This window comes from Chionomys nivalis, chromosome 12, assembly GCF_950005125.1.
Source record: "Chionomys nivalis chromosome 12, mChiNiv1.1, whole genome shotgun sequence".
NCBI lineage: Eukaryota > Metazoa > Chordata > Mammalia > Rodentia > Cricetidae > Chionomys > Chionomys nivalis.
The window spans coordinates 3,131,265-3,158,841 of NC_080097.1; the positions used below are offsets into that span (position 1 = coordinate 3,131,265).

Consider the following 27,577-nt stretch of genomic DNA (forward strand, 5'->3'; position numbering starts at 1 on the left):
TAGCGAGTTCCGGGACAGCTGCAGCTAATAGTGAGACCCTGTCTCAAAAAACCAAACCTCTGTGTCGGACTCCTCTGTATATTCAAGATAAAGTCTCAGGGCCACATTCCTCTGCTCCTCAGCAAGGCCCTGCAGGGTTCACAGAAGGCTGTGGTCTGCGTTCACTGCCTCAGCCTCACTCCCCCCCCCCCCCACAGCCTTCCATACCAGAGCTCACGGAGCATCCACTCTCTGGAATGTTCCACATGTCCTGTGTCCTTTGGGCCTCTGTATATGCCCTTGTGAACATTCCTCACTCCTTACCCCTTCCTCTTCCCAGTCCAGCTCTCAGCTTGGGCATTCTGGCTTAGCCCCCAGGTGGAATTCATTCCTAGACCTCTGACATAATGCCTTGTTCTTCCTCCCTCAGGCTAGGCCACATTCTACCTTGTGAGTGTCCAGTATGTGGAAACCAGGATGGGCCAGGAAACCAGGGGTGCCCAGCCTTCTGGATATTGCAACATGATGCTGACTTCCATAATGTTTGTGTTCCACAGTTGTGCAATTACATTTTAAAAAGCAAAACAATTCATGTTTGAAGTGAGCGCTGGTTTTGTGCTGAGCTCTCGTCATAGTTATTTTTGGCTGAATGGGTCCCGCGGCCTTGGGATAAAGCACCTCAGGCAGGTGTTCTGTGTAGGTGATTGTTTTGAGACAGGCTCTCGTGTGTCTGTGGTAGTTTTGAATATATTTGTCCCCTGTATGCAGTCTGGCTGGCCTGGGATTTGCTATGTGGACCAGCCTGTGCCACCATGCCTGGCTCTCTAACACTTTAGGTAAGAGCCAGAGCCTTGGCATGATGGTGTATGCACACATTCATATAATGTGGTCAGGAGCCACCTGCACAAGGCCCATGCTGTGCACAGTCCTAGCTTGATACCTGAGGGGACTCAGTAGACCTGGCCCTTGACGGGACTGAGGGTGAGCCCAGGGCATGCAAACTTTAACAGACTATATATATCACGGGACAAAAACAGCTTGGGTCTGATGAACCCTGGCTCAGTGAGACAAGTGTGTGTGGGATTCTAGCTCTGACCTTGTCCTAAATGGCACTTGCAAGTCCCCAAGCTTCAGTCTCCTTCAAAATGGGCAACCCCAGTGATCTCCTAGCACCATAAAAGGAGAAAGGTGAGAGGCGCCAGGCAGGGAGCTGAGCAAGCTCAGGTAGAAAACACGAGGGGCTGGGCTAAATGAACAGTGCACTAGGTCTGGGCTCCAATTGTTTGCTTCCCCACTGTGCGACCCTGCACGGGTTTCTTAGTCTTTCTGGCTTCAGCTGTTACCGTCTATAAAATGAGCTACCCCGAGACACAGGCTGTGGCCGATGCCCAGAAATAACAAGTAACCTGAGCCCATCAGCTATTTCCTTGGCACGCCTGAGGTGGGAGTCTAAGTCTCATGTAGACAGGTGGAGGCCGGCCTCTGGGACTGGCTAGAGATGAAGTTTTCCCAGGGTCCTTTGTCCCTGACCACCTGGCAGCGAAGGAGAGGACGTGTGCAAACAGGGAAGGAAAGACATTCCAACTACCTTCATCCCCTTCCCAAGATGCAACCCTCCCATGACGGAAACCTGACCCACTACAACAGCAGGTGGTCCGCAGAGACCCCAGTGGGCACAGCATCCTGTCTGCGCACACTCGCGGTGGTGCGGGTGGTCAGGCCTGCGCATGCGTCCTTACCTCGGCAGTCCCTAAAGTCAGCGTGGCTCGGAGGGTGGTGCTTGCAGAGCCGCTCCAGGACCTGCTTGTAGTGCATGAGCCGGTGCAGCGGGCGCAGGAGGAATGTGTTGAGTGGCAGGTAACACACCTTCTGCAGCTCGAAGTCTCGGCAGAAATGCTCCAGCCGCCGGGAGCCCTTGATGGACGTCTCCAGCGCCTCCAAGGCTTCACTGTGCTTCCACAGGTGGGCTGCCAGGTGCTTGGGGAGGAAGGGGAGACCATCCTGGTCAGCACATTCACACCAGTGTGACTCATGGAGACGGGCAAACCTTTGTGCTCATTATTTTATTGCAGTTCATTTTTTTTTTCTTTTCCAGATGGGGATGCAACCACAGGTCAAGCTCTCCTGGTCATGTCATGAAGAGGACCACAACTTGTGCCAGGACTGTGCAGAGCTGAATGCACACAGTGAGGGCACATGTGATGGATTCCATCTGGACAGGCCTTCCTGCGAGCTGGCCAAACGAACCAGCTGAGCATGCTTAAGCATGTGCAGATGCATTTAGTGCCTGGGCTGGGGGTGGGGCAGGAAAGACCCTGCAGGCAGGCATTGCGCTAACCCGGGATACTGCATTTCTGGAAACTGCTGCCCTCTGCACTGTATAAAGTAATGCCAACAATAAAACAAAATGAGCAAACTAACAAATGTAAAGTGTAACTCAATTCGCTCCTCAGAGAAAGGCGGCAATGCCCTCCCTAACCTGTTTGCCTTCGCAGAGCCCCGGGCTGCAAACCTGTACAGTGCTGGCATGGTGCTGCAATGCCATAGCAGCTGAGGAGGCCGGCAGAGCACAGAATGCCAGCCTGCAGAAAGTGGGGAGAGGCGCTCAGAAGAGAGGCACAAGAAGGTATATTTTTAGGTCTTCCATGCTGGCTAATGGGGGAAGGCAGTGGGGTACTTGCAGTCAGGCATGAGAAGGACACATGGTGGCTGGTGACCAGTAAGTCAAGGAGACGTCCCTGGGGTGGGGGAAGGGCCAGACGCGTCTCCCCCGCCACTCCCAAGGCCCACGGTAGGGTCTTGCAGGCTGTGCTCCCAAATAAGGGGAATTTGATTTTATTGTTTTTCTGAGAAGTGAAAACTAGAATGGACTGAGAAAACCAAGTGGCAGGAGAAGAGGCATCTTAGGAATGGGCAATGACCGGAAGTACCATGGTAATCAAATCACGCCATGGAAGAAATGAAAAGCCCACGGAATCAGCAAGAATGAGCTACACGTGGACCATCCTGGGAAGGATAGACTACGGAGGTGGTGGGATCAGTGTGGGGACAGAGAGGGGAGCAGGGGAGCGGAGGGCCTAGGCGGGGTCTCATGACCACAGCCCAGACTGGTCTTGAACTTGAGGACTTCCTGCCTCAGCCTCCTGAGCAGCTGGGATTACAGGCCTCTGCCACTAGGCCCAGCTACTTACAATGATTCCGTATGGTACTCTTATGGTGGATGCTTGTCTTCCCACTCAGAATGTCCAGTACCAAAAGTGAGCTCCAGGACGGACAGGAGGCTTTGGACAATGGTTACACAGCAATCCTGGGTCCTCAGCCTTATTAGCTGAATTATACCCATGAGAAACGTTAAGATTTGTGGAAACCATGAGTATTGGGTGTGTGGGTGGGCACCCTATACACTGATTAAAACTTAACATTTTACAAAGGCTCTCAAGACGCCTGTTACTACACCCGAGTTTGGCGCAGCTGCCTCACCGCGCAGAGACTTGGCTGTGGCGCCCGCCAGGCTATTCTTGCTGTGCTGGATCTGCACCTAACTTCACCGTCTGCCACGGCTGCTCGCCCATGCTGCCCACACTGCCGCAGGGTGTGCCTTAACGTGCTGAGGCAGGGAGGGATGCCTAGGATCCAGGAAGTTACATCTCGGTCTTAGTTAAGGAGCTGGGGAGAGCCAGGCGGTGCTGGGGTGCACCTTTAATCCCAGCACCTGGGAGGCAGAGGTAGGCAGTTCATAGAGTGAGTTCCAGGACAGCCAAAGGAAACTGTATCTCAAAAAAACAAAGAAAGAAAGGAACTGGGGAGGGCTGGAGATGTGGCTGACAGGTAGAATGCTTGTCAGATATCTGTGGGGCCCTAGGCTCAGTCTCCCAACACACAAACTGATACCACACACCTCCACAGATACCACATGCCCAATACATACCATCCCCGCCTCCCCCACCCCAACCCCCGCACATCCACCATACACATCCCCACACAGACACCCACACACACTCCACAGCAAGGTGTTGACAAGAAATGACTTGAGTAGCTCTTCATCGTAACCCAGCAACCTAGCCAAATGGATGATGGGAATGAAGGACCCCCAATTCTGAGAGAGCCCTGCTACATAGTAGGTTCTTGTTTACGTTGGACATACATCATGGTAGCAGCATAAGTGGCTGCCTTCTTGGGGATCACCCCTTTTCTGGGACAGTTATTAGGTCCTGAGGTCCTAACATGCCCCAGCAACTGAGACTTAACAAGCCCTCTTAGGAACACAGACCCAGATGTGTTCAGCAGATGACCAGTGTGGATCAAAGCCTTCTGTATCGCAGGCTCTGCTAAATGCGTCCAAATGAACAAGAATCTCAGACATTTGTAGGAGAGGCTTGTGAGCTAGAACTCCTTAGCTCCCTTAGGAGGAGGGAGTTTTCATTGTTTGCTCCTGTTTAAAGAGAGATTTGCCTTTGATGGGTTTAAAGACACAGAATTTACTGGAATGCTCAGATACTTCGGCAACTACGGTTTTGTTATGCACAAAGGAACCCAAAACAACGGACTGAAAATGAAACGTACAGTTTTGTGTATGTCGTTTTTAAGGTCACAAATGACCTGTGTATAAACGCCTGCTGCTTGTCTGCAAGATGGAGCTTTTAAATCAGACAGCTATTACGTTCTTGTCTGCAAGGTGGAGCTTTTAAATCAGACAGCTATTATGCTCTGTCCAGTAACATTCCTTAGAACGGTGGGAGGACGGTCTGACCACACGCTCATCCTTGATGCTTCCTGCAGGTTGACAGGCCGGGCAGTGCACACCCTAAGAAGGGGCTCTTACCCCTTCCCTCCATCCCCAACCGGCTCACCTTCATGCCCTGGATGTTCTTAAGCATGACATCCCCGATTCTTTGGTAATCTCCTCTGATGTGGGCATTTGAGCGGCCTTCCCTGGGGCAGCAAAGGGAGAAACACACAGTGTTAGCAATGAAACACCCACGTTGATATCTCCCTTCTGATCACCCATCTGGATCCCTCACCAGTGACTCCTGATGCTGGAAAGAAGAATGCCTTTTGCATGCCCTGGGGAGGCTGTGGTAGGAAGACCTGTCTCAGAAAACAAACGAACAGAACTCTACGTGTGTGAAGGAGAACCTTGGTTGGGTCCAGCAGAACTGTTTCCCTTCTACACATGGCTTGGGAGATCGGTCAGTATGAAGGTCACTTACACCAATTGGTTTTTGAACCTATTCAATCCTCGAGACTAGCAGATACTGGCAGAGAGCAAGGCACGACTCCTAAATCAGGGCTTCTGTCCCAAGAGCCCTCAGCCTGAACAAACAGTGACTGAGGACAGTCGGGACAGCCATTCCTGGAGGGGAGGGGCGGATGACACGGAGCGGCAGGACGGGTGGCCAGTTGCAGGGGAGGTGGTGAGGGGCCTCCCTCACATGGAGTACTAGGGCACCGCCTGGGCACCTCAGCATTCCTAACTCAGGGTTCAACCAGCAAAGAGAAAAGGTGACAGTATTTACTGACCATTCCCATGCGCTCAGTGATAAGATGACCATGACCTAGGCTCTGGCTCAATGCAGTCCTCAAAGCAAACTTGGGAGGCAAGCGTGGACCTTTTGCCTTTTATTGCCAGGGAGACTGAGATCCACCCCTCCCCTGCCATGAGGCAACGAGCTTGCCCTTGGCCACGCTGGCTCATCTCTAGGGCGGCACCTGAACCGCCACGCTGGTTCATCTCTAGGGCGGCACCTGAACCGCCACGCCAGTGCATCTCCTAATCTAGTGGTAAGAATGGAGTAATAAATGAGGCTTGTACTGACACCCATTGCTAAGGCTACCCCGAGGCCAACTTATAGCCAAGAGATGAGCTAACAAACGAAACGGTAAGAGCCAGGCACGGGATGTCAAGTCGAGTATACCAGGTGCCCAGGGAGCAATAAATGAGCCCGTGGCTAAAGTGACAGAGACGGGAGCTCCCGATCCCCCGGCACTGAGAAGGGACTTCTGGAGCCGCATGTGACGCTTTCTCTAGTGGGTACTTCCGTCTGTGGCTCACCAGAGAGCTGCAGGGAACCAGAGTCGGGGTGGGCAGGGCCTATGCACAGGTCTCATAAGTCCAGGAGCGGTCGTGCCAGTGGACTGGTGACTGCCTCCACCCTGAGCCCCGGGTTTCTGCACCGTGCACTCATGGACACTGTTTTACCTGCACACACGTGGCATGGAGCATGAATGATGCTGACAAGGACCAGGAACATCCGGGTCTCTGAGGCAGCAAGAGAGTGTACCTGCAGTGCCCCCAGGAGGCTGTACTCCCCCAGGAGGCTGTACCTGCTGTACCCCTCCAGGAGGCTGTACTTGCTGTGCCCCCCCCAGAAGGCTGTACCTTCTGTGCACCCCTCCCCAGAGGCTGTACCTACTGTGCTCCCCCCAGGAGGCTGTACCCCCTCCCCCAGGATGCTGTACCTGCGGTGCCCCCCAAGGAGGCTGTACCTGCTGTGCCCCCAGCCACCTCCCTCCCATCCTGATAAGACTCTGGAAAGATGTCTGTTAATCCCTCTGCTGCCTCTGCTTCCCAGGCTACTCCCAAGATGCATGCGTCCTTTGGGACTTCCTTCCTGCCTCTCTCCTGCTCTGTATGGTTTCAATCCGTGAGCCATCTCTACACTTCACTTTTCTTCAGACCTAGTGACTCAGGGACCTTGTTTCTCAGACCTTCAGATGGCTTTCCAAGGGCCACCGGAGATGGACAACTCCTGCCCCTGACTCAGACCCAGGCTCTTCCCCGGTAAGCCTTGGCCTACAGCTAAATCCTGTTTATATAATTCCATCCCTCAGATGCAAGTTTGTCGTGTCCCTGGCGTTTCTGGTTGTTAAATGCCCACTGAGTTTACGGACCATTTTGCTGATCCAGGCTTGGTTGGTCATTTAATGGCTGCTCCACCTAAACACTTGACACAGAGAAGGAATTAAATTCACAGGACATCTAGCCTAAAGGATGCCTTCCGTTGTTCAGAGCATCCTGTTGCTCCTTCATCTGGGTGCCCCTCATCATGAGGTTCTGGTCAGAGCTGGGAAGTTCTTTCCTCTCCTGCTACCCTTTGTACCAGACCGAGAAGAAATTCCACTCAGAGGAAGACCCTTCTCTAAGCCTGATGTTCAAGTTTCTGACAAAATGGCATACACTTAGACAGAAGCAAGACTCAGCTTACACATGGAGATGCCCTGGAATCTGCCTGCATAGACGACCCAGAATTTACAAATGGGTGTGCCATTTGGTGGCACACGTATGTAAAGTCTCCTCAGTTCAAAGAATGCAATTTAGTACGAGCTTAAATAAAGCCCCTGGTTCAAGATAAAATCAAATTCAAATATGTAGAGGGCAAAGAACAAGAGTGGAGGCTAGACTTTATTATTTCATGCCCTCCATTTTGAGGTGTGATCTCAAACTTGTGGTGACCCTTCTGCCTCAGCTTTCCAAGACTGCCAAAGATTACATGTATGCGCCCGTGAGCCTCCCACGTCTGCCAACTGTTTACTTTAAAAAATCTACTACTCTCGCCGGGCGGTGGTGGCGCACGCCTTTAATCCCAGCACTCGGGAGGCAGAGGCAGGCGGATCTCTGTGAGTTCGAGACCAGCCTGGTCTACAAGAGCTAGTTCCAGGACAGGCTCCAAAACCACAGAGAAACCCTGTCTCGAAAAACCAAAATATATATATATATATATATATATATATATATATATATATAAAATTAAAAATCTACTACTCTTAATACTTTCAGCAGAGAACTTTCCTTCTTACGTCTACTCGTTATCAGAGCTCTTCCCCCTCCCCCTGCGCAATCTGGACTCTTGCTGTACAGAGAACACTACGTGGGAGGCAGTGATCGGTCCTCATGCAACACGGAGCCACTGATACTCCCCCCCTTTTACTGGGCATCAGCTCTGGGTGGTGTCATGGGAACAGGCTGCAGCGTCTGCCCCGCCCTCCCACAGCAGACAAAGCCCCCGGGCAGTGGGTTCAAACACAGGACAAACCCCTGGGACCAGGGACAAGCCTCAAGTCTTTCTGCCCCATGTAAGGCTCATGTGTGACCACTCTCCTCCACTGGCTGCCTCTAAGTCTACAAATCTAAGGCATGTGTCTTACTAAGAACAGCCCAAAGGTCACTTGATTATCAAGATCATGAAAAAGTCATTATAACTTGTCCAGAACATCCTCCGGATGTTAACCCCACAAGAAAAGGGTCCTTGTTCGGAAGGCAGGGCCACATAGCTGTTGGCTGGACAATTACCACACACTAACAGAGTTGAAAATTCTTTTGACAATTTCACTAGGAAAACCAAGACTCACAAATGTAATTAATTTACTTCCAAGAGCAGCTACATGTGACCTCGGCAAAGGACCTTGCATGCAGACACACGGGGACAAAAGCCACACATTTCTGAGGCCTTCTGGTCCCAAAGGGACACTTCTTTCACCCGTGGGAGGTGGTCAGTCATTTGGCAGCAGTCATTCCTGCACTCATGCATTTTGTCATGCTTGTAGACAGAAGGAAGAAAAATAATTTGATCCACTCTGAAATGCATACCAAAGAATCCCAGATTCAGCATCTGCCACAGGCACTGGGTAGGGGTCCCAACCGTTCCCCAAATACAAATCTCATCCCCAAAGTTCACACTAAGCAGGGCTGACAGGAGCCCAGAAATCTCTATTTTTCAAATCCCCCCATGGCCTTCAAGTGTGGCCGGTGATGGAGTCTGCACAGTGGATAACTACTTTCCGGAAATGGACAGGCGCCCTCTGTTGGAGAGCCAGAGTGGTGGCGTGCACCGCTAAGGCGTTCTGCTGGGCTGTGTCTCAACTCTGCCCTCTAGTAGAGAAAGGACGCCATTCACGCTTCTCACAGGACCAGCCTACAGGCACTAGAAAAGTTGTCATGTATTGGAGGCTGAGGCCCCCATTCTTCCAGTCATTTCATTCTGGATGGGATACAACCTTACTACTTCCTTTTTGGGGGACAGCATCTCTCTGTGGTCCGGGAACTCACTCTGTAGACCAGGCTGGCCTCGAACTCACAGAGACCCATCCCTGCCTCCCGAGTGCTGGGATTAAAGGCCTGCACCACCACCGCCTGGCACTGCCTCATTTCGAATGTGAGCCTCAGGCTGAACGTTTTGGCTTCAGACTGTCAGCAATCCTCCTGCCTCCATCTGATGAGTGACAGGGTGGAGCCCCTACCGTTCCCACTCCCCATCTGCCTTCACAGGAGGCAGCAATGAAGTCTGGGAATGCCTCAGCTGAATGGTGATGCTGGTTCTGTCACGCTCAGCCTCTGCTGAGTGGCGTTCTCAGCACGGCCAACGGTAAACTCTGTGTTCATTCTGATTGTACTCTGCCCATCCCACCACCACCACCCAGGCCTCTTAGTAAAGCCTGCCACCTCCCTCTCAAGGGAAGGCCATTTTATACCACCCAGATATAAAATGCTACAAAGCTAGCACCACTTAGGTCATGCTGGACCCGCCCGCTGGTCTCACGAAGCAGGGGTGGGGCTTTGCTTCTCTCTTAAAGGGACATTCGTAAGGCCCCAGTCTAGCACCATGAGAGGTGCGAGCCACAGAGCAGGCTTCTTCAGGACCCACAGTCACCAAGTGCCCCCTCCCTGCCTGCCACTTCCAATCAGAAAGCAAGGAAGGCAGAGCACACAATGCCTCTGATGCTGCACACCACACAGCGGCTCTACCGCAGCAGGAGCAGCCCAATGCCAGTCACTGCACGCCACACAGCGGCTCTACCGCAGCAGGAGCAGCCCAATGCCCGTCCTGCACACCACACAGCGGCTCTACCGCAGCAGGAGCAGCCCAATGCCCGTCCTGCACACCACACAGCGGCTCTACTGCAGCAGGAGCAGCCTTTTCTATCTTTCCTGCATGTTCAAATGCAAGCTTGGCAGATAATCAACTCTCTCCACCCCCATGCATAAGCCTGCATATAATTTATTCTTAAAAGCTTCATAATTTTTCTGTAAAAGGCTCTATTTTAAGTAAAGTTATCAGATTTTTCCATTCTATAGTATGCAAGAAATTTCCAGTTTATATATATTCATCTTCATCTCCCAGGTCAGGATTTTATTTGGTATTTAGTGGAGAGCCTCAGTATTATTTTTAATTGATTTTTTATTGGTGATATTTAGGTCACCCTAATGTTTTAATTTTGTGATGTCTTCGCTCATGTCATATTAAAACATATCCTTTTGGGGCTGCAGAGATGGGTCAGGACAGGGTGCTTGCTGGACAGTCATGAGGACTGGAGTTCAGGTCCCAGCACCCATGTAATGTTGGGTTGTTTCCTGTAACTCCCAGCTCCCAGGCATCCATTGCCATCTTCCGTCCTCCCTCTGCTCACATGTGACTTCACCTGCACACAGACATGCATGTAGACTTACACAGGCATGTGCCTGAGTGTGTGTGTATGCAGATGCACATGCATACACACACACGCACACACCTAGAAACATTATACCCTGTGCTGTTAAGTTGGCTCAGTGGATAAAGTGCTTTTCACGTGTCTGGTGACCTGCATTTGACCTCCAGAACCCACATAAAGGTGGGAGAAGCAGTTCCGCAGAGTTGTCTCTGAACTCCGCCTGCACACTGTAGCCTGTCTACACACAGAAACATGTACATCTACAATAATAAAACAAAAATTATTTATATCCTTATGATAATTAAAACTGTGTGTATGTGTGTGGCACAGACTGTATTTTCAAAGTATTCTTTGAACTCTTAGACACAGTACAGCATTCTCTGTGTATATGCATGCACACAACATATACGCAACATATAGAGCACGCAGCAGTGACACGCCAGCTCACAAATCCTCGCATCCCTCCCCATCCCACGGCCGCCTAAAAGCAAGCACCCCTGACTTCCAAATAACTACGGGATTAGCAGAAGAAAATACAGTGATATTTCATCTGTATTTTAATAAATACAGCTTGCCTGAAGATCAGAGAGTAAAACAGTCCCACAGGTCAGCCTTACAGGCAGTGGTGGCACACACCTTTAATCCCAGCACCAGAGGGAAATAAATATAAGACAGGAGGAGACAGCTCTCACTCCAGTCTCATTCTGAGATCCCTGGAGGCAGGATCGCCATTTTGGACTGAGGTCGAGGTAAGAGCCGTGGCTGGCTGTTTTGCTTTTCTGACCTTCAGGTTGAACTCCATATCTGTCTCTGGATTTTTATTATTGTGCTATAAGAACATGTGGTTTGAAGAGTCTGCATTTGTTGTCATAGTTTTTTGTTTTTTGAGACAAGGTTTCTCTGTGTAGCCCTGTCTGTCCTGGTACTCACTCTGAAGACCAGGGTGGCCTGAGACTCAGAAATCCTCCTGCCTCTGCCTTCCGAGCGCTGGGACTAAAGGCAGTGCCACCACTCTTGGTGGTTGTTACTGTTTCCCATTGGAGATATTTTAAGGATGGCTTGCTTCAGGCCTGTTTGACTTCATCTCTGCTGTACACATGGGACAAAGTGGAACACGGGGAGGACGGGGGGAGCGGGGTGCAGACAGGACACACAGACTTCAAATTGGTCCGTACTCACCACAGGGCAAGTCGCTGCTCGATTTCCTTGAGAAAATTGGTATGAAACTTGTGCAAAGGTTCAAAATTCGGGAAAATGAGACTTTTCAAGGCTTCAGGCATGGAGTCGTCTTTGCTGACCGTGCTCTGAAACCACTGGGGACAAAAGGGGGCACCTCAGACGCATGCAGAGGGGTGAGCAGGAGGCCACGCGCCTTCCCACGGGATCCTGAGCATTCCAGGACTGTTACAGGCGGGGGCAGGCCTTCCTGATCTCCCCTCCACTCCAGGACTGTTACAGGCGGGGGCAGGCCTTCCTGATCCCCCCTCCACTCCAGGACTGTTACAGGCGGGGGCAGGCCTTCCTGATCTCCCCTCCACTCCAGGACTGTTACAGGCGGGGGCAGGCCTTCCTGATCCCCCCTCCACTCCAGGACTGTTACAGGCGGGGGCAGGTCTTCCTGATCCCCCCTCCACTCCAGGACTGTTACAGGCGGGGGCAGGTCTTCCTGATCCCCCCTCCACTCCAGGACTGTTACAGGCGGGGGCAGGTCTTCCTGATCCCCCCTCCACTCCAGGACTGTTACAGGTGGGGGCAGGCCTTCCTGATCCCCCCGACCCCCCGATGGGAAAATAGCCTATCTCTTTCTGACCGCTCTCTCCAATGCTTCCCCATGGCTTGTTCAAGCCGGGGCTGAATTCCTCAATGAGCAACTACTTGAACCAAGTCCCCTCTCAGGCCAGCTCACCAACTGTGAGTTCGGGGTCATAGGTTACTCTTTGTTCATCCCGTAAGGAGCTGCCCACCCACTCCTTCATAAAAATGTTGGGCATGGGGTGGCACAAACTACCTGTTCACAGTCACACATGTCACCAACATGAGTGGGAACCGGGTCTCAGTATTTGCAAAGCACCAAACACAAACCTCGTCCCTACAGTGTGGGTGCCCCTCTTTATGGGCTATAAAATCATGGGGTCCAAGTGCCCAGGAGCCCCCAGCTTGGCTCCTGAGACTAGAGCGGCCAGACGACAGCAGTCAAGGCACAACTTACTCTGAAGACGACCCGAAGTCTCCCTCAAGCAAACAAGATCAGTTACAGACGATGAGCAAAACCCAGAGACAGCAGACTGTCTGCTTCTCGGTTTCCTCTGCTTCAGGAACATCTTTCCTTTGCGCTCACAAACCATGATCACAATGTTTTTAAGAGATAATTCCAAATTAAATATACAATTGGTGGGCTGGAGAGATAGCTCAGAGGGTAAGAGCACTGGTTGCTCTTCCAGAGGTCCCGAGTTCAATTCCCAGCAACCACATGGTGGCTCACAACCATCTGTAATGAGATCTGGTGCCTTCCTTGCCAGCAGTACATTGTATGTTTAATAAATAAATCTTTAATAAATAAATATACAATTGGCATCAATTGCCAAGACCCATGATCAGGATCTGTAATCCTTGCAGTCAGGGAGCCTAAGTCTTCCTCGCCCCTGCCTCTCCCAGCCGTGGGAGCTGAGAACTAGTTTAACTGCGGTAGAAGAGCTGTACACACCGAAGCGATGACCTCGAGGTCCTTCAGGTACGTTCGCTCAGTGGTGGACACTTCCTTAGCAATGAAGTAGGCCTTGTCGGTCGGGAATCTCTGCAAAATCCAGAGGAGAACAAGACTGAACATTCACGTTTGAGTGGCAGTCTCTGAGAATGCCCTGATTGAAGACGGTGGTTCACTGACAGATAAGTAACACTTAGCTACGATCAAGTCTAAAGCTTATTTCCGTGTGTGTGTGTGTGTGTGTGTGTGTGTGTGTGTGATGTGGGATGTCCTTCTGTACGTGTGTTGCTTTTATTAGTTAATGAATGAAGCTCCTTTGGCCCATGGCAGGGCAGAATATAGCCAGGTTGAAAGAGATATAGAGAGTAGGCGGAGTCAAAGCAGATGCCGAAGGATGCAGAGGCCATGTAGCTTCCCAAAAAGCAAGAGGTAACAAACCACAAGCCTTGTGGCAAAATATAAAATACTAGAAATGGGTTATTATCATATGTAAGAGCTAGCTAGAAATACACCTAAGCTATTGGCCAAACAGTGTTGTATGAACATAGTCTCTGTGTGATTATTTGGGTCTGTGTAGCCGGGAAATTAACAGTCTCTGTTTACATGGTCGTGTGCTGGGGGAGCAGGCTAAAAGATGGCTTTCGATATAAAAATAGTACTAGAGGACTCTAACTAATTAGGCAAGGGTTACACAATCTCCAAGGAAACTCAGCCATGAGAAGTCAGCATCCCGAGACCTGGTGCCATGAGCTGTGGTTGAGGTGTTACAAGGTGGCATTTGCAGTGAGTGTCAGTGGCTGGATCAGAAGGAGATGGGGATGGCAGTGTGTCTTGGCTCCCTGGCGCCTGGGACTCAGATGGGCAGAGCAACTCAAAGCGGGCCACTATTCGTGTCTTGTTTTTTCCTTAAGCAGTAAGCAAAAGGGAACCTCGGCAAGTGCCGTGATATTTTGTTTGTAATCTAATAAGCCTTGCCTGAAGATCAGAGAAGCAGAGTCGTCAATCACTGGAGAGTTCTTACCTCTACCAAGGCTCAGACCGAAGGGATGATCCTCTCTCTACTAATCCCCAGACTGCACCTGTTGAGGTCCTGTCTCCTCCCACTTTATATTCCCCTCTCTGCCCAGCCATATCCCTCCTCTCCACTCTCCTAGTGCTGGGATTAAAGGCGTGGGATCCCAAGTGCTGGGATTACCTTTGTATGAGCTCCATTTCTCTTTTAGACAAATTCAATCTCGCGTAGCCCAGGGTGGCCTTGAACTCACAGAGATCCTTCTGCCTCTGTCTCCCAAGTGCTGGGATTAAAGGTGTTGAGCCACCACTGCCCAACCTCTATGGCTAATCAGTGGCTTAGCTCTGCAACTCTGATCTTCAGGCAAGCTTTATTTGTTGCAGCACAAACAGATGCCACTACAGACAAGTCTGGGGGATTCATGTTCACAACAGTGTCATTCACAACAGCAACACATGAGATAAATAAAAGCTGCACCCCGAGGGCTGGGTCAACAAAGTGTGCTCCGTCCGCACGATGGCTCCAGCCACGTGGAAGGAGGCATTCTGATCCACGCCACAGAACAGGGATGGACCCCAAGGACGTGAAAGAAGCTGGTCAGAAACAGCTGCGGTGAGCAGTCCGGGTGAGTTGTCAAGGAATGGGGAATTATTAGTCGACAGGACAGAGGTTTTTTGGGGGGCTATGAAAAGGCTATGAAAACGGAGTCCTGGTGGTCCTGGGGCAGCTGTATATTGAAAGCTGGCATGGTTTACATTGTGGTTATTGTCCTACCCCCCCCCCCCCACGGATCTGCACCTTTCGCCGGCCCTCTTCCTCGTCATCGGTCCTCGGACACGCTTGGTCATTCAGGAGCGGGCTGACCAAGGGGGAGGCCTGCTTGGTGTCGGGACTCAGGTTGGGAGACAAGGTCGTGTTGGTCGGGGCAACTCCTCCCTGTGAGTTGATGGACAGTTCTGAAAGGTGAGGACTGCCAGTCAGGGAGCCTGTTGGGGGGAGAAGTTTTAAAAGAAAAAGAGTAATTCCTTCTGGGATTAGAGGGTCCTTTCCAACCGTTACTTCTGTAAATCTTAGAACATGGCTACCACATGATAAATGTAAGGCACTGCTAAGTTTCCCGCCCTCTATGTTGTAGCTGCCTTGAGAGGAAGGGTACCCGGAGTCCGCCTCACTCAATGCAGCCCCAGTTACGTAATTAAAGGTAAGACAGAGACCTCTGCACAGGTCACAATTAAGGGCGCTTAACAGCATAGCACAATTCTATTTTCATCTCGTAACTACCACTTCTGCTTCTAAAAACTACTCCAGGGATTCGTGGTATCTACGTCACAGGGAGACACAGAAAGGATGCTTAGCACTAAGCTAACAGGCATCTAAGCAGCTGGTACTCAGGACAGGGCCACATCTGGTGACAATGCGTCACAGCTAACAGAGGTCAAGCAGCTAATTCCCCACGCTACAGAGAACAGAAGCAAGCTCGGTGTACCTGCTTGTGATGTCACTCCATGTCTGCTACTGTTTGGGACAGAAACACTAGCATTACACGCAACGGTGGTCATTTAAAGACGCAAGCTGGAGATGCCATTAGCACAGTTCCCCTTTGTGAGTCAGGAGTGACAGGCCGTAAGTTAGTCCTCTAGAAAGGATATCGTGTTAAACAACAGGAAAACGCAGGTTACCTAGTACAGACAGTCGCAGATGTTACACACGGGACGCTCAACCCTTTGGGGCTACGTGAGGTGTTTCAAAGCACACTTCTAAGTTGTGTATCCAGACCTGATGTATTGGTAATTCTGATGCAGAGTCGACACTGGGTGAATGGTTTTCGATAAGGAAATGAAGGCAGTGCCTGCCCCCACGTTCAGTTCTGATCCATCGCTCCTTGCTACCCACTACTTGGTTAAGGATCTCCACAGGAAAGAGTTTTCTGGGAATATCCTCATGCCCCTGACACCACTTTCTCCCTCTTTAGTTGTTCCTGTGGATTCTGGAAGTACAGGATACAGCAGCCTAGAGCGGGGCTAATGCAGGGCGACAGTGACTGTGGTCCCAGCAGGCACAAATCATGAGGAAATCACCGCATCTCCCCTGCTCCCAGGTTGCTCCGTGAATGACATCACCCACACAGAGGTGAGGAGCCATTGCACCCAGAAAACAACAAAAAGCAGCTGCCATGGCTACTGACAGCTTGTCAGTGATCCTTGGAAAACAAGATTAGAGAAGGTGAAGGCTTGCAGAAATCTGAATTTAAAAAAATCCTCACATTTGAATAAACCTCACTGAAATGAAGTCCTGGTGTTAGATAAAGGCCCCATCACCCCCACACACCACCAGATCCCAGAAATCCCGGAGAAAAAGGCCAGAAATCACTTCACAAATGTCAATTTTATTGACACTAGTGCACAACTGCATACAATGGTTAGGAAAGAATAGAACTTGTTAAATAGAAATAGTGACACACTGGAATTGCAATTGTTTCAAGATACTACACTACTCTCTTAAAAAAAATTCACAGAAAAATGTTACCACTATAAATAGAAGTTAGAAAAGCAAAAATTCTGGCAGTTTGTGTCAGATCGAAACATCCCATGCATTTGTGAGCGGCTGAGAGTCACTGAATTGTCCACCAGTCACCTAGTTACATGTGGGGCTTACCGTCAGCTCGCACGAGATCAGGTGGGCCAGGCATAAGGGACAGCATGCTGGGCCTGGGGCTGCAGTGATGCGCACAGAGAGAGGTGGAGCCAAGGATAAAGAGTTGTTAGAAAGCTGGCTTCAGATGGGGCAGGCTGCGAGGAGACGGTTACCAGCATGCTGTGGACAGCTTCCAGTGACAGAGAGCAAGCTGCCACGCGGAGGAGAGATAAGGTGCACACATTCAGAGACAACCACATCCACCCTCCACAGGTGAAAGGGGCGTCCCCTGGCCAACCTCCCCCTTGAACGCTTGAATGTTAGCTGACTGGGCAGATTGGAAGCCTAAGGCCCAGACGGGTTCCTGGAGAGGTGACCTGACAGCTTTTAAAGAAGAGAGTTGGTTAGATCTGGAAGAATTCCCATTGGATAGGATGACGGAAGGACGGACATGGATGCTCTGGTCACCCAAGGTACAGATAAAGTTGGCACAGCTCAGGTCTGCCCACAGGGTTCTACACACGCAGCCTAACCACGTCTGATCATCTGATTTATGGGTGCAGTCTGGGGTAGTTAGTTCCCTTTTCCCAAGAGGAAGAGTGCGGGGTGTGTAAGCCGCCAGACCAAGACGTGGAGGAACACGGACACTCTGACCTAGGAATCCACTAGAAAGACTAGGAAGGAGAAGGCCCAAGTTTCTGCAGTTCAACTTCACAAATACCAGCTGGACCTATGGAGACGAGAGGTTTTGAAACTTTCCAAGTGTCTTAGGGTCCCAAGAAGAAGTCACTGCTCGCCACTCGGCAACCAATGAGATATGCTGACAAGAGCAATTGGTGAGTTATTACAATTCCCTTATTGATCTTGGGACAGGATGCTGACAACCCTCTGTTCAAACCGGTGTCCAGAAGCAGGCATGAAGGGTGTGTCTAAAGCAAGCCATAGTTCAAGGTTACACAGAGTTAGGACTAAGGCTACACAGAATTGGTTTTTGGATGAAATTGCCCACATTTCCCGGGGAAGGATTAACAAAGCTTGTTCAGCCTGCTGTCTGTTTGGAAGGCACAGTCCCAGGGGGTGGGAGCAGGGAGAAGAAACACAGGAGCCATCTTCACCCTTCCTTGCTCAATGCAATGACTGAGCTTGGGCTTATTTTTTCCCCCAAATGACTTTTCCCTGATAACAAATGGACATAAGGTAAATTTCTTATCAGTGAGCTACAGGCAAATGCATCCACAGGGGCCTCTGAGGAAGCACCAGGGCATAAGGCAAAAGGTGGGAAGAAGTTTAAATATATTAGGGAAAAGATCAATTGCTCACTAAACCTCTGGAAATTTCGGATGGCTTAAAAACAATTTTTTCCTTACTTCTAAAAGTTGCCCTGCATTATCTTAGGCACTCAGGCCAGTAACTCTCAAGCCCCTGTATCTCCCAACGATTTCATTTCTCCTCACACTCATCTGGATGAAGAGGCCCGAGTTTATGTCATCCCCAGTGGACAGCAACCCCAGGCAAAAGCGCTCTTGAGGCGTGCAGTTCCGGCAATTACCTTTTCAAATCTCCTGAAATGGACACTTCGCCATCCCACAAATAATTATGTGACTTCAAATTAGCCCTGCTATATTTATGGATTTCAATCTATCACCCAGCTCACAGCCTGCCTTTATAGCTTTATCGTTTTCATTTAGAATACATTCATAATTCTTTTCCTGGCCTACGGGGAGGCTGAGCTCAGAGTCTTGGGACAGGCTCTTCATCAGAAGAGATAAAATAAATGGCCGTGGGCAGAAGAGGGATAGAGGCTTCTAGAAGTGAGCCAGCTTCCTGCCTGTCCCCTCTGAGGACTGGGCACAAGCTTCCCTTTGACCATCCACATCTTCAGCTGTGCCAAGGCCTTGTAAACAAACTTACCCGATTCTGGGAAGGGGGGGGGAGTAAAAACCCATCTATTTCTCAGGTAGTTTAAAAATGGCATTTCAAATACTTGTAGACCTGTCCTGTCTTGTAAATGGTCAATAAGCTGATTAATGTCTAAGTTTTAACTTGATAGGGTTTTGTGTTTTTCCTGTAAAAGAGAAGTAGAAAATCTCACAATTTAAAAACTAGAACCTCACCATTTGTTAGGCACTGGAAATGAGAACGTGAATGGCCATATAATTTCTACTTTCAATTTTTCCCACTATTCCCTCAGATAAACTTACTTCTTTTCCAAGTTTCTAGATCCTATGACCCCTCCTCTTGTTCATGACTCTAAAATAGCTTACCCAGGTACCCAGAGTATGTCAGAGGCATGCGTAGGAAAGACAGCAAAAAATTCAGGGCTCTTTTAAAACCCACAACCTCTCGCTAAAAGAGAAGATAACAGAACCTCACTGGAGGTGGCCGACTCAGAGAGCTCACTGTCACATCGAATCAGAGATGGCTTGAGGTGACACTGCGTCCCTGCCCAACTGACTCCATGGGAATAGCTAGCAGTACCTGCCTGAAACAAGGTTCCCACATGAAAAATCAGAGCAGTTGACCAAGGCTAGAAATGGTATCCTCTTCTTGATACCTTAGGTGGCTGGGGGTAAGTGACATGTGCCACTCAGACCCAGTGTCTTAAGGAAAGCAACTAAGCATCTTGTCACACATAGTGAATCAACCCATTCAGAAAAGCAACGGGGACGCAGTGATGCCCGACTTGCAGAAAAATTGAGAGAAATGTCACTAAGGGTCAAATGGCAGCGGATGCACATGGCTGTTCTTATAGGGCAAAGATGGAGAAGTCCTGCTTTGTTTCAAGATGGCAGGGAACTTGTGAACTTGGTGGCGCTGTTTGGGATGAGGAACACGGAGCCTCGTACCAATAAAAAAAATTACCATCGTGTATGAAGGACAAATATTCAGCCATCAGCGGGAAGGAACAATTACAGTTTTTTGTTTGTTTTTGTTTTACAGCAAGATGCCTGTTAGAACAAGGTTATAAGGCCTCGAGTTTAGATTAACATGAGATATTAATACCATGCAAACAGTTTACATGAGTTTGGCCTGCCATGCTTGGTCACCAAACTCATGCTTCTCAGAGCCAACAGAGAGCTTCCCGGTGATAGAATCCATGCTTTGTCAAGGCAGTGCGCTGGCCCGCAGCGCAGAAGGGCAAGCAGAGCGCATCCGTGTGAGCATGCAGTGAGGGTGCCCGCTGACAGGACGAGGGGCTTACCCCCTGGAGAAGCCGCAGCCCACACGCTCCTCCCTCCCAACAAAGCTGGTCCACACAAGGGTCTTACTCCCATTGAGAACACGAAAGTCCGTCCTCTGTCGTCAGCTGTGTGAGCCCCCAGTGCAAACCGCTGTCAGGGATGCGCTCTGCTCCAGTGACATCCGTCCCCCCTTTACAGCAATCCTGCTCTCTTCCAAGGACTGGCCCCACCCCCACAGCTACCCTTGTAAGGAGAGGAGGAGGCCACAAGTCTGCCTGCCTTCTCCCAGCACCCTGATGAACATGTTTGTGAGCAGGATTGCTGTGTTCTAGAAGAAATGGGTATTCCAGGTACAAACTGGTATTTAAGCAGGGTTTTGGGTTGTTTTAAAGAAAGGACATGAAACAGTGCTCCAACAATGCAAGGGCCAGAAGGTACGCCATGCTCCAAGGATCAAGACAGAAGGTTGAAAAGAAAGGTTTCTCCCCCAGGTAGGTACATGCCGGCAAAACACTGTGTACAATGGACAATGGAAAGAAGGTTTTCTCAGATTTATTAAACAAATGACAAAAATGAGAATGAAGTCCCCAGCCTTTCTACTTGAGGATTGATTCAGTGCATTAGAAAATTTTAATACAGCATATCATTAGCTCGAGGATTAAGTGCACATACAGAGAACAAGAGGAAACTGTGTTAAAAACACGGGCCAAGCTCGTGAGAGTTGGTTAGTTAGGCCTGCAGCAGCTTCCCAAGGCAGGAGGAGGTGAGAGCAAGGGGTGGCCCCTTATCCACTCTGGGTGCTTCTGGAGAGAGAGGCTGCTCATCCTTAATAACTGAAGGGCTAAGTGTGGCCTTCCTGGAACCCCGCAGGCAGAGGGGTCAAAGGAGCTACAGGTGCTGGTGCTCATCTGTGAGTGACGACAGACGGGCCAGCACTGCACCACACACTCCTAAGTGACCTTCTAATGTGTGCTACTTGAGAGCCAGCTGACCCAACACAGACTCGATGCCTCAGAGCTCCCTGTACCTGCGTGCCCCATGCCCACGCCAGCCTCTGTACGCGCCCTGCTCCAAGCTCTCTGCGTTCTGCAGCTTCCCACTGCCCTTCCATATCCTGAACTGGCTCTGCCTGGCCCCAGCAGGAAGCTCAAGCATCTCCTGGCACCAGCTCCCGCAAGCATCACTAGCTTGGCTCCGTCAAGCTAACCTTTCCAAGCCCATCCCAATCGCACTAGATCAGGTTTCCCCAGCCAACAGCTGAGCTTCAATCCTCCTGCCGTTTGGAGCCATCGCAGAGCAACCAACCTGACCGAGAGCCCTCATGAAGAAATGCAAGTGCTGCCTTCCATGGGGAGTTACCATCCAATACCACAAGATGGATGCAGGGGAGCCCCCTTTCAGGCTATGCTGGGAGGCCATCATGGGCTCGGTGCAGTCATCCTGAACAAAGGAAAGCCTAGGCTATTTGGAGAGTTCGTCTCCTGGCTTCTGGTCAGGGGTTTAATTGTTTGCATGGAGAGAAACAGTTCCTGTGTGACAGGCTTCACCGATGGCCTTCTGGGAGTGCTATGCTGCGCATGCCTAAGGACCCACACCCTTCCCTGCCCCTGCCACAGCTGGCCCACGTACAAACCCACACTTTCAACCCTTGCAGCCAGGAGACATACGGAAGTCTCCCTAGTTACTAAAGGAAGAACCACACAGCTTTCTGTCCAATCGGTGGCAACCAGGTCATAAGGTTCTTTGATCTAGACTCCGTGTCTGAACTATTATAAAACTTTAAAAATGCTTCACTGTTACCTCTTTAAGAGAAAAGATACTAAGTGGCGGCTGTGGTCCGAATGTCAGGACTTCCTGCTAACAACCAGCACCTGGTAGTGGGTCTCCGGTGAACTAATTTCCCTGTCTGACGTTTCAGCTGATCCCACGGAAAGGGGCGGATTAAACCAATAAGAGCAGTGCCAGTCAGTGCTTCGAGGCCACGGAAGTGATCATGCCTTTTCCTCTGTGTGTTCCTCTGGGTTTGGCCAACGTGAAGCCATAGTCTGTTCTTCAAAGATCAAAGGGACTGGCTCAATTATAAGGACGTTTATGAAAACTCCTGCATTTCATTTTCAGAATGTGTAGCAACAACAGACAGACTGGAGCCAGGCCATGGGGTGAAGGCAAGCCCTGAGGGATACAGAGGAACAATGAGAGAGGGAGAGAGTGGGGGGGAAGGAGGGGGAGGGGAGGGGTCGAGGGAGAGGGAGAGTGGAGGGGATCAGGAAACAAGTTCCTTTGGGAATGTCACAGCGAGGACTGGAAATTCTGACTAACCAAAGTACAGGGCCCAGGCAAAGCCAAACCATCAAGACAAGAACACAGAAAGCAAACTACACCTGCCTGGTTCATTCCTGCTCAGTCTACCTGAACTCAGAGGCTCCGCACTGAGAGTTACGGCTGCCCTTGGATGCCCATTTTAAGTGGGAAAGCCGACCACAAGCACATGGTCGGCGAGTCCAGACAGAGCAACGACAAAACAGACCTCTCGGCAATTTGATATTTTACCAATGCTAAGAATGTTTCCTGTCTGGATTTTATCCCTTCTTCAGGAAAGGGCTGATGGCACCCGGTCAGGATGACTCCAAGGCTAACGCAACCCCTCCAACTCCAGGGGACCAGAGCGGCTGACTCCGCATTTTTGTTATTCAGGCCTGGCTTTTTTAAAAGCGTGACACGGTTTAAACCGTCAGCGATGCTCTTGAGCAGAGAGTGGTTATTATTCACATCTGAAGCGCAGGCCGAGCAGCACTGTGTGAGGAACTCCTGGATGTGAAGTGCAAATGGAGGAAAATCCGCTCCACAGACTTCCTCGTCTAAAACCCCACCAATGGCACCCTGATGACCGTTCTAGGGGGCTGGGACAGTTCGGGCTGGACTCTGGATCTCATTAAATGCATCTCCTCATGCTGAAGGAATCTCTTGCCTTTTCAGTTTGCTCTTAAGGAGGATCAACTCGGGAAACCACAAACGCGTCTATACATATTTCACAATAAAATCCTACAGAATACAGTAATCTAAAGGGGCCCTAGCATAGGAAGCCCCCTGGAAATCCGAATGATCCTCCATCGCTAATCCATGCTGTGTAGTTTTCACAGCCAACCCTATTAATGGATTTCCTCACCTTAGTTCACTTTACACAAAGGTAGGGCCTTTGTAAGTCCCAGGTTGAGATTTTGTGGGTTTGGGAAAGCCTCGGAGCCCGATCTACAGTGGCTTTGCTGCGCTTCGCACGGGGACAGTGGGGAGGGTGCATGACCCAGCAACCCCGCTACAGTCAGCTCACCGCAGGCACGCATTCCCTGACTCGTGTTCTGGAGTCTTTATGAGCAGAGGATAAGCTCCATTCTCAGCATGACAGGGTACGTGGCCTTGGAACAAACCTGTCCCCAGTTCTTTTAGGCACTAATAACTTGCCGGGACTGTCGCCTTCACAAATTCTAGCCAAGAAAAAGAACTGAAATTGCTCAGCTGGTACGAAACCAGTGAAAACTCTGCTGTACACAAGCGAAAGGTGATGCCAGTCACCTGGGCACACAAGGATGGGCCAGCCGTTTGAAAACACAGAGGTAAAACCACTTCTGTAGGAAAAGGCAAAGCAAAAACACTGCAAGAACATGCTTGGCTCTCCAGGGTCATAGGTACAATTTCTGCTATGTTCACACGACAAGATCAACAACACGCATGCCTGTTTCAGTACAGACTTCTGTCTATGGAGAGTAAGGACAAGCCGTCTAGAGAAATCAGTGTCACAGTTAAACCAATCAAATGACTCTGCTCCACTCCTAACGGACGTAAGTTTTCCTACAGCAAATTGATAGCTTTTCTTAAGACCAGACAGAATATACAAAAACAAGTTAAATCTGAAAGCACCCTATAGTAGGAAGAGTGGCTATTCGCATATAACTATCCTTGTCATTCAGAATTTGCACATCTAATTTTAATGAGAAATGCAGACAAGCGTCTCCAAAATTAATAATGTGGAGCCTGGAAAGTCTGAGGGCATTAGAAAATCACAAGAGAGAAGAGCATCGTCAGGTGACTAAGGGGATGGTCGCACTTTTGAGGCACAACACTTGGCGTCTTGCGAAGTCGCCTAACCCCCAGGAATGAGCTTGCTCACCTACAGTGAAGGTTTGCCTAGGTGAATGCTGAAGCCTCCACCTGGCTCTGCAAGTCTTCTGAACATACAGGTTATCTACGGTAAGGTCAGCGGAGACTGCCTCCGCGAAAGTCTTCCAAATATTTAAAACTTGGCTTCTCAGCATTCCTGCTGACAAGATTCTGAGATCCACAAGCCAAGCTTTACTTCACTTCCTGAACAAGCTCAGCTTTCCCCCTGTGATGCAGCCGCGGGAGGAGGGGGTCTCCTAACGCCAGCAGCCTGGCGGCTCACAGAGGATGTTACACCTCTTCTCAAAAGTTTGTCATTACTTCAGATCTAAAAGTGTTTTTCTATGATTAAAAAATTATCAAAGACTGAAGAATACAAACGAAGGCATTTTAAGACAGCAGTGACCCCTAGGAGAGTCAGACGGAGAACAGACCATGGCTGTCCACACAGAGCCATCTGGGAAGTCCAAGCTGGAACCCTGGCCAGCAGATCCAGTCTCTTGGGTGAGAATCAGGCACTACTTATCTGAGAATGGCTCAGGGGACGCCACAGGACAGTCAAGGAAAACCAACGACAGAGTTGAAGCCCCAGCCCCTCCATCTACAGCGCAGAAAGGCCGGGTGCCAGGCAGGGGCCTGCATGGTTTTGAAGAAGTCATAGAAATATCCAGGTGTCAGCATTCCCAGTGGGGTGGCTGTTCATCGGAGCACAAAAGCCAAGGGCAGTGATGGGCTGGGCAGTGTGTGACAAACAGGCGGGCAGGCACGCGGCTGGTTAACGTGCCAGAGACAACAGTGCCCATGGCGAGGTACTGATTTTCTCTGCCTTACCACTCAGGAGCAAGAGGTTTTGAGAGTCAGAGAGCTATTTTCTAAAAAGAAGCCTAATGATTTGACCCAGTAATGTAAACCCCAACCAAAGGAGCAAACCCAGGTAAATAAATGGCCATGTCTGGGGATCTGACAACATCCATAGCATTTCACAGGAGACCAAAAGGACCCCACGGTCTTCCCATTAAGATATCCCCTTTCTCTCCAGGATGAATTTACCAACACAATCTCAGCTACCAACCAACTTCCACTTGGCCTCAGATTTGTCCGTGCCTCCTTACAGGTCCCAGAAGATGGCCCCCTTTTTACAGAGGGCAAAGACATGTGAAGGTCAACACTTTTTTGTAACCTCAGTGACATCTCAAAACTCTCAGCCAACAGGAGGGGAACCTGCACACACAACTGAACACAACACGATACACTGTTCACACTATCTGACCCATCATAAGCCAATTCCTACTCCCTTCAGCCAGCAAAGCAAACCTTCAGCAACTCGTTCTTAGTCTTCCTGGACACCTTGCACCACGCTTTCTAGAAAGCAAGTCACATGTGTGACGTTTACGCTCCTTAAAAGTAGGGGGAGTCAGGCATAACCCATAGATGTGTGCCTATCCCAAACTTCGTCTAACAAATGTTCACTAGAAACGAACAAGTCACTGAGACGGACCCTCTGTGCGGCAACCCCGGATTCTGTGACTATTTAATCAACAGCTGGCCGCCTGCCTCCCAGTCTTCCTCACTCGTCCTCCCCTTCCTCCTCACTCAGCTGCAAGCCATGCAAGCCCTTCTGACTCCTCCTCTTGGATGCAGAGCTCGGACTGGTTGGGCAGCCAAATGCCAGGGACTTCCTTGAAGGGCTCACCATGGCAGAGTCCGAATCACTGGATTCGGTCCCACTGCCGGTGGAACACTCGGTCACTTGCAGGGGCGCCAGCTGACCCACCACACTGCCGGCGCACACAGCCTGCGTGAGGGAAACCTCTGCAGTGGGGCCTGTCACAGATGTACCATTGGCTAGCATCCTACCCTGGGGAGCAGCCACGTTGGCCAACCCTTCCTCTTCCTGGTCACCAAGCCTCTCCATGGCCTCTGGGGTGGGGGCTGCCTGGCTAAGAATGAGCGGATCTGTCTCTGACTTGTTATACCTACTGGGAAGATTCCGCAGGTAGGGCCTTTGCAGGGCGGGGGAACAGTCTTCATAGGGAGGACCCTGCTTTGGGGTGGTATCTTCTCCCATACTCTTTCCCCTAAGGTCATGTCCATTTTCAGAAACATAGCCTTGGGACCCAGTTCTGTCCCAGCTCATATCTGGACTTGAACTTCTGCTGCAGGGGGACAGTGGGGTGGCCAGGGGGCTGTGGCCAGCAGAGGCCCTGAACATTTCATCTATCAGGGAACTATGTCTCGGGAGCCCAGGGCTCCCACTCAGATCAAAGGTAATATCGGCTGAGTCATCATCAAGGAACTCTCTAGAAGGAGGCCGGGAAGACTTCGTGGAGGGAGGGGAAGTCCTGTGCCTAGCCTCTGCTCGCCTCTCGTCCCTGGACAGCAGGTAAACGCCACTGGTCAAATCACCCTCATTGTTGTCATTTGTTTGGGAGCGGGACTGGGACCCTGGTTCTCTGAGAAGGTCGTATTCACTATCTACATCACTACAGTCAATGAAAGGAATGGAAGCGCTGCTGCCTCCGGCAGCCCGGGATGCTGGACCTGTGCTTGGCTGTGGGGGCTGACGTTGACTTGGCTGGGCGCCCTCCTTGCCACCCTCCTCCTCTTCCTCTTCCTCAGGCGGCACCACGGCGGTTCCGTCTGCAGCTCTGCTCCCCGGAGAGCTCTTGGACGGAGGAGCGGGGCTTTGGTGTGGACCCGACTCCAAGGTAGAGACTTTCGCTTCCTTGGCTTGCTGGCAGCTCTGGCTGCCGGGAGACTCAGACCCTTCTCCAAATGTAAGGCTGGCGTTCTGTGGAGACTGGGCAGAGAGAACAGGGGAAGGGCGGAGGGAGATGGTTACACCAGACGGACAAAGAGCGAGGAAGTGCGGTTTAATTTAAAAGTCTCTCCTTCGAATTCCAGAAGCTGGAAGGAAAGGCACAGAGAGGCCAGTGTGGCCTCCTCAGAGCAGGAACTGTGTGCTCAGGCAGAAAGTGAAACTCACGACCTTCCTGGTGGAGATGCGCACCAGGCTGGGTCCCCACACACGAGCTATACACTGCTTTCCAGGACCCTGATCTCAAGTGGGGATTCCGGGGGTCTATGTAGCAGATGGCTCTTTCGGCCTATGAAAGCCTCCATGGGGAAGTGCCAATGGGACAGCAGAGAAAGCCGTGACGAAAACCCCAGGAAAGTCACAGGCAACTGCACTTGAGAGAAAGGCTATTATGACAGGTGAAAGTCCATCAGAGTAACACAATGAGAACACCTTCTCAAGTTCTTTCTCGAACAAACTGCTAGTCTCTTTGAGAGAAAATCCTGAAAACAGTGTACGGAGACACCAGTGCTGGGGTCAGCGAGCACTTGCCACACTCAGGGAAAGGTGACAATTTTTCCTGCTGTTATCTGGTCACTAACACAAGTCCTTGGGATTCTGTCGGCAGAGTCTTCTCAGCAGGAACTATACCCAGCATTAGCTCAACAAGTTCCTATCAGTCACAAAAC

The 27,577-nt window shown here is 50.5% G+C and overlaps 2 protein-coding genes across 2 annotated transcripts in view; one reads left to right on the plus strand and one right to left on the minus strand.

The window, feature by feature from the left end:
• Positions 1-27,577, plus strand: part of Stk24 (serine/threonine kinase 24) — a 266,096-nt gene that overhangs the window by 97,035 nt on the left and 141,484 nt on the right. The window lies entirely within an intron of this gene.
• The window catches only part of Farp1 (FERM, ARH/RhoGEF and pleckstrin domain protein 1), a 216,773-nt gene that overhangs the window by 9,390 nt on the left and 179,806 nt on the right, over positions 1-27,577 (minus strand). Inside the window, exons 13-18 of the mRNA XM_057785936.1 lie at positions 26,633-26,891; positions 14,919-15,106; positions 13,109-13,198; positions 11,584-11,717; positions 4,830-4,911; positions 1,719-1,956 (exon numbers count right to left, since the gene is read on the minus strand). Coding sequence (XP_057641919.1) covers positions 1,719-1,956; positions 4,830-4,911; positions 11,584-11,717; positions 13,109-13,198; positions 14,919-15,106; positions 26,633-26,891 — 991 coding nt within the window. The remainder of the gene's footprint in view (positions 1-1,718; positions 1,957-4,829; positions 4,912-11,583; positions 11,718-13,108; positions 13,199-14,918; positions 15,107-26,632; positions 26,892-27,577) is intronic.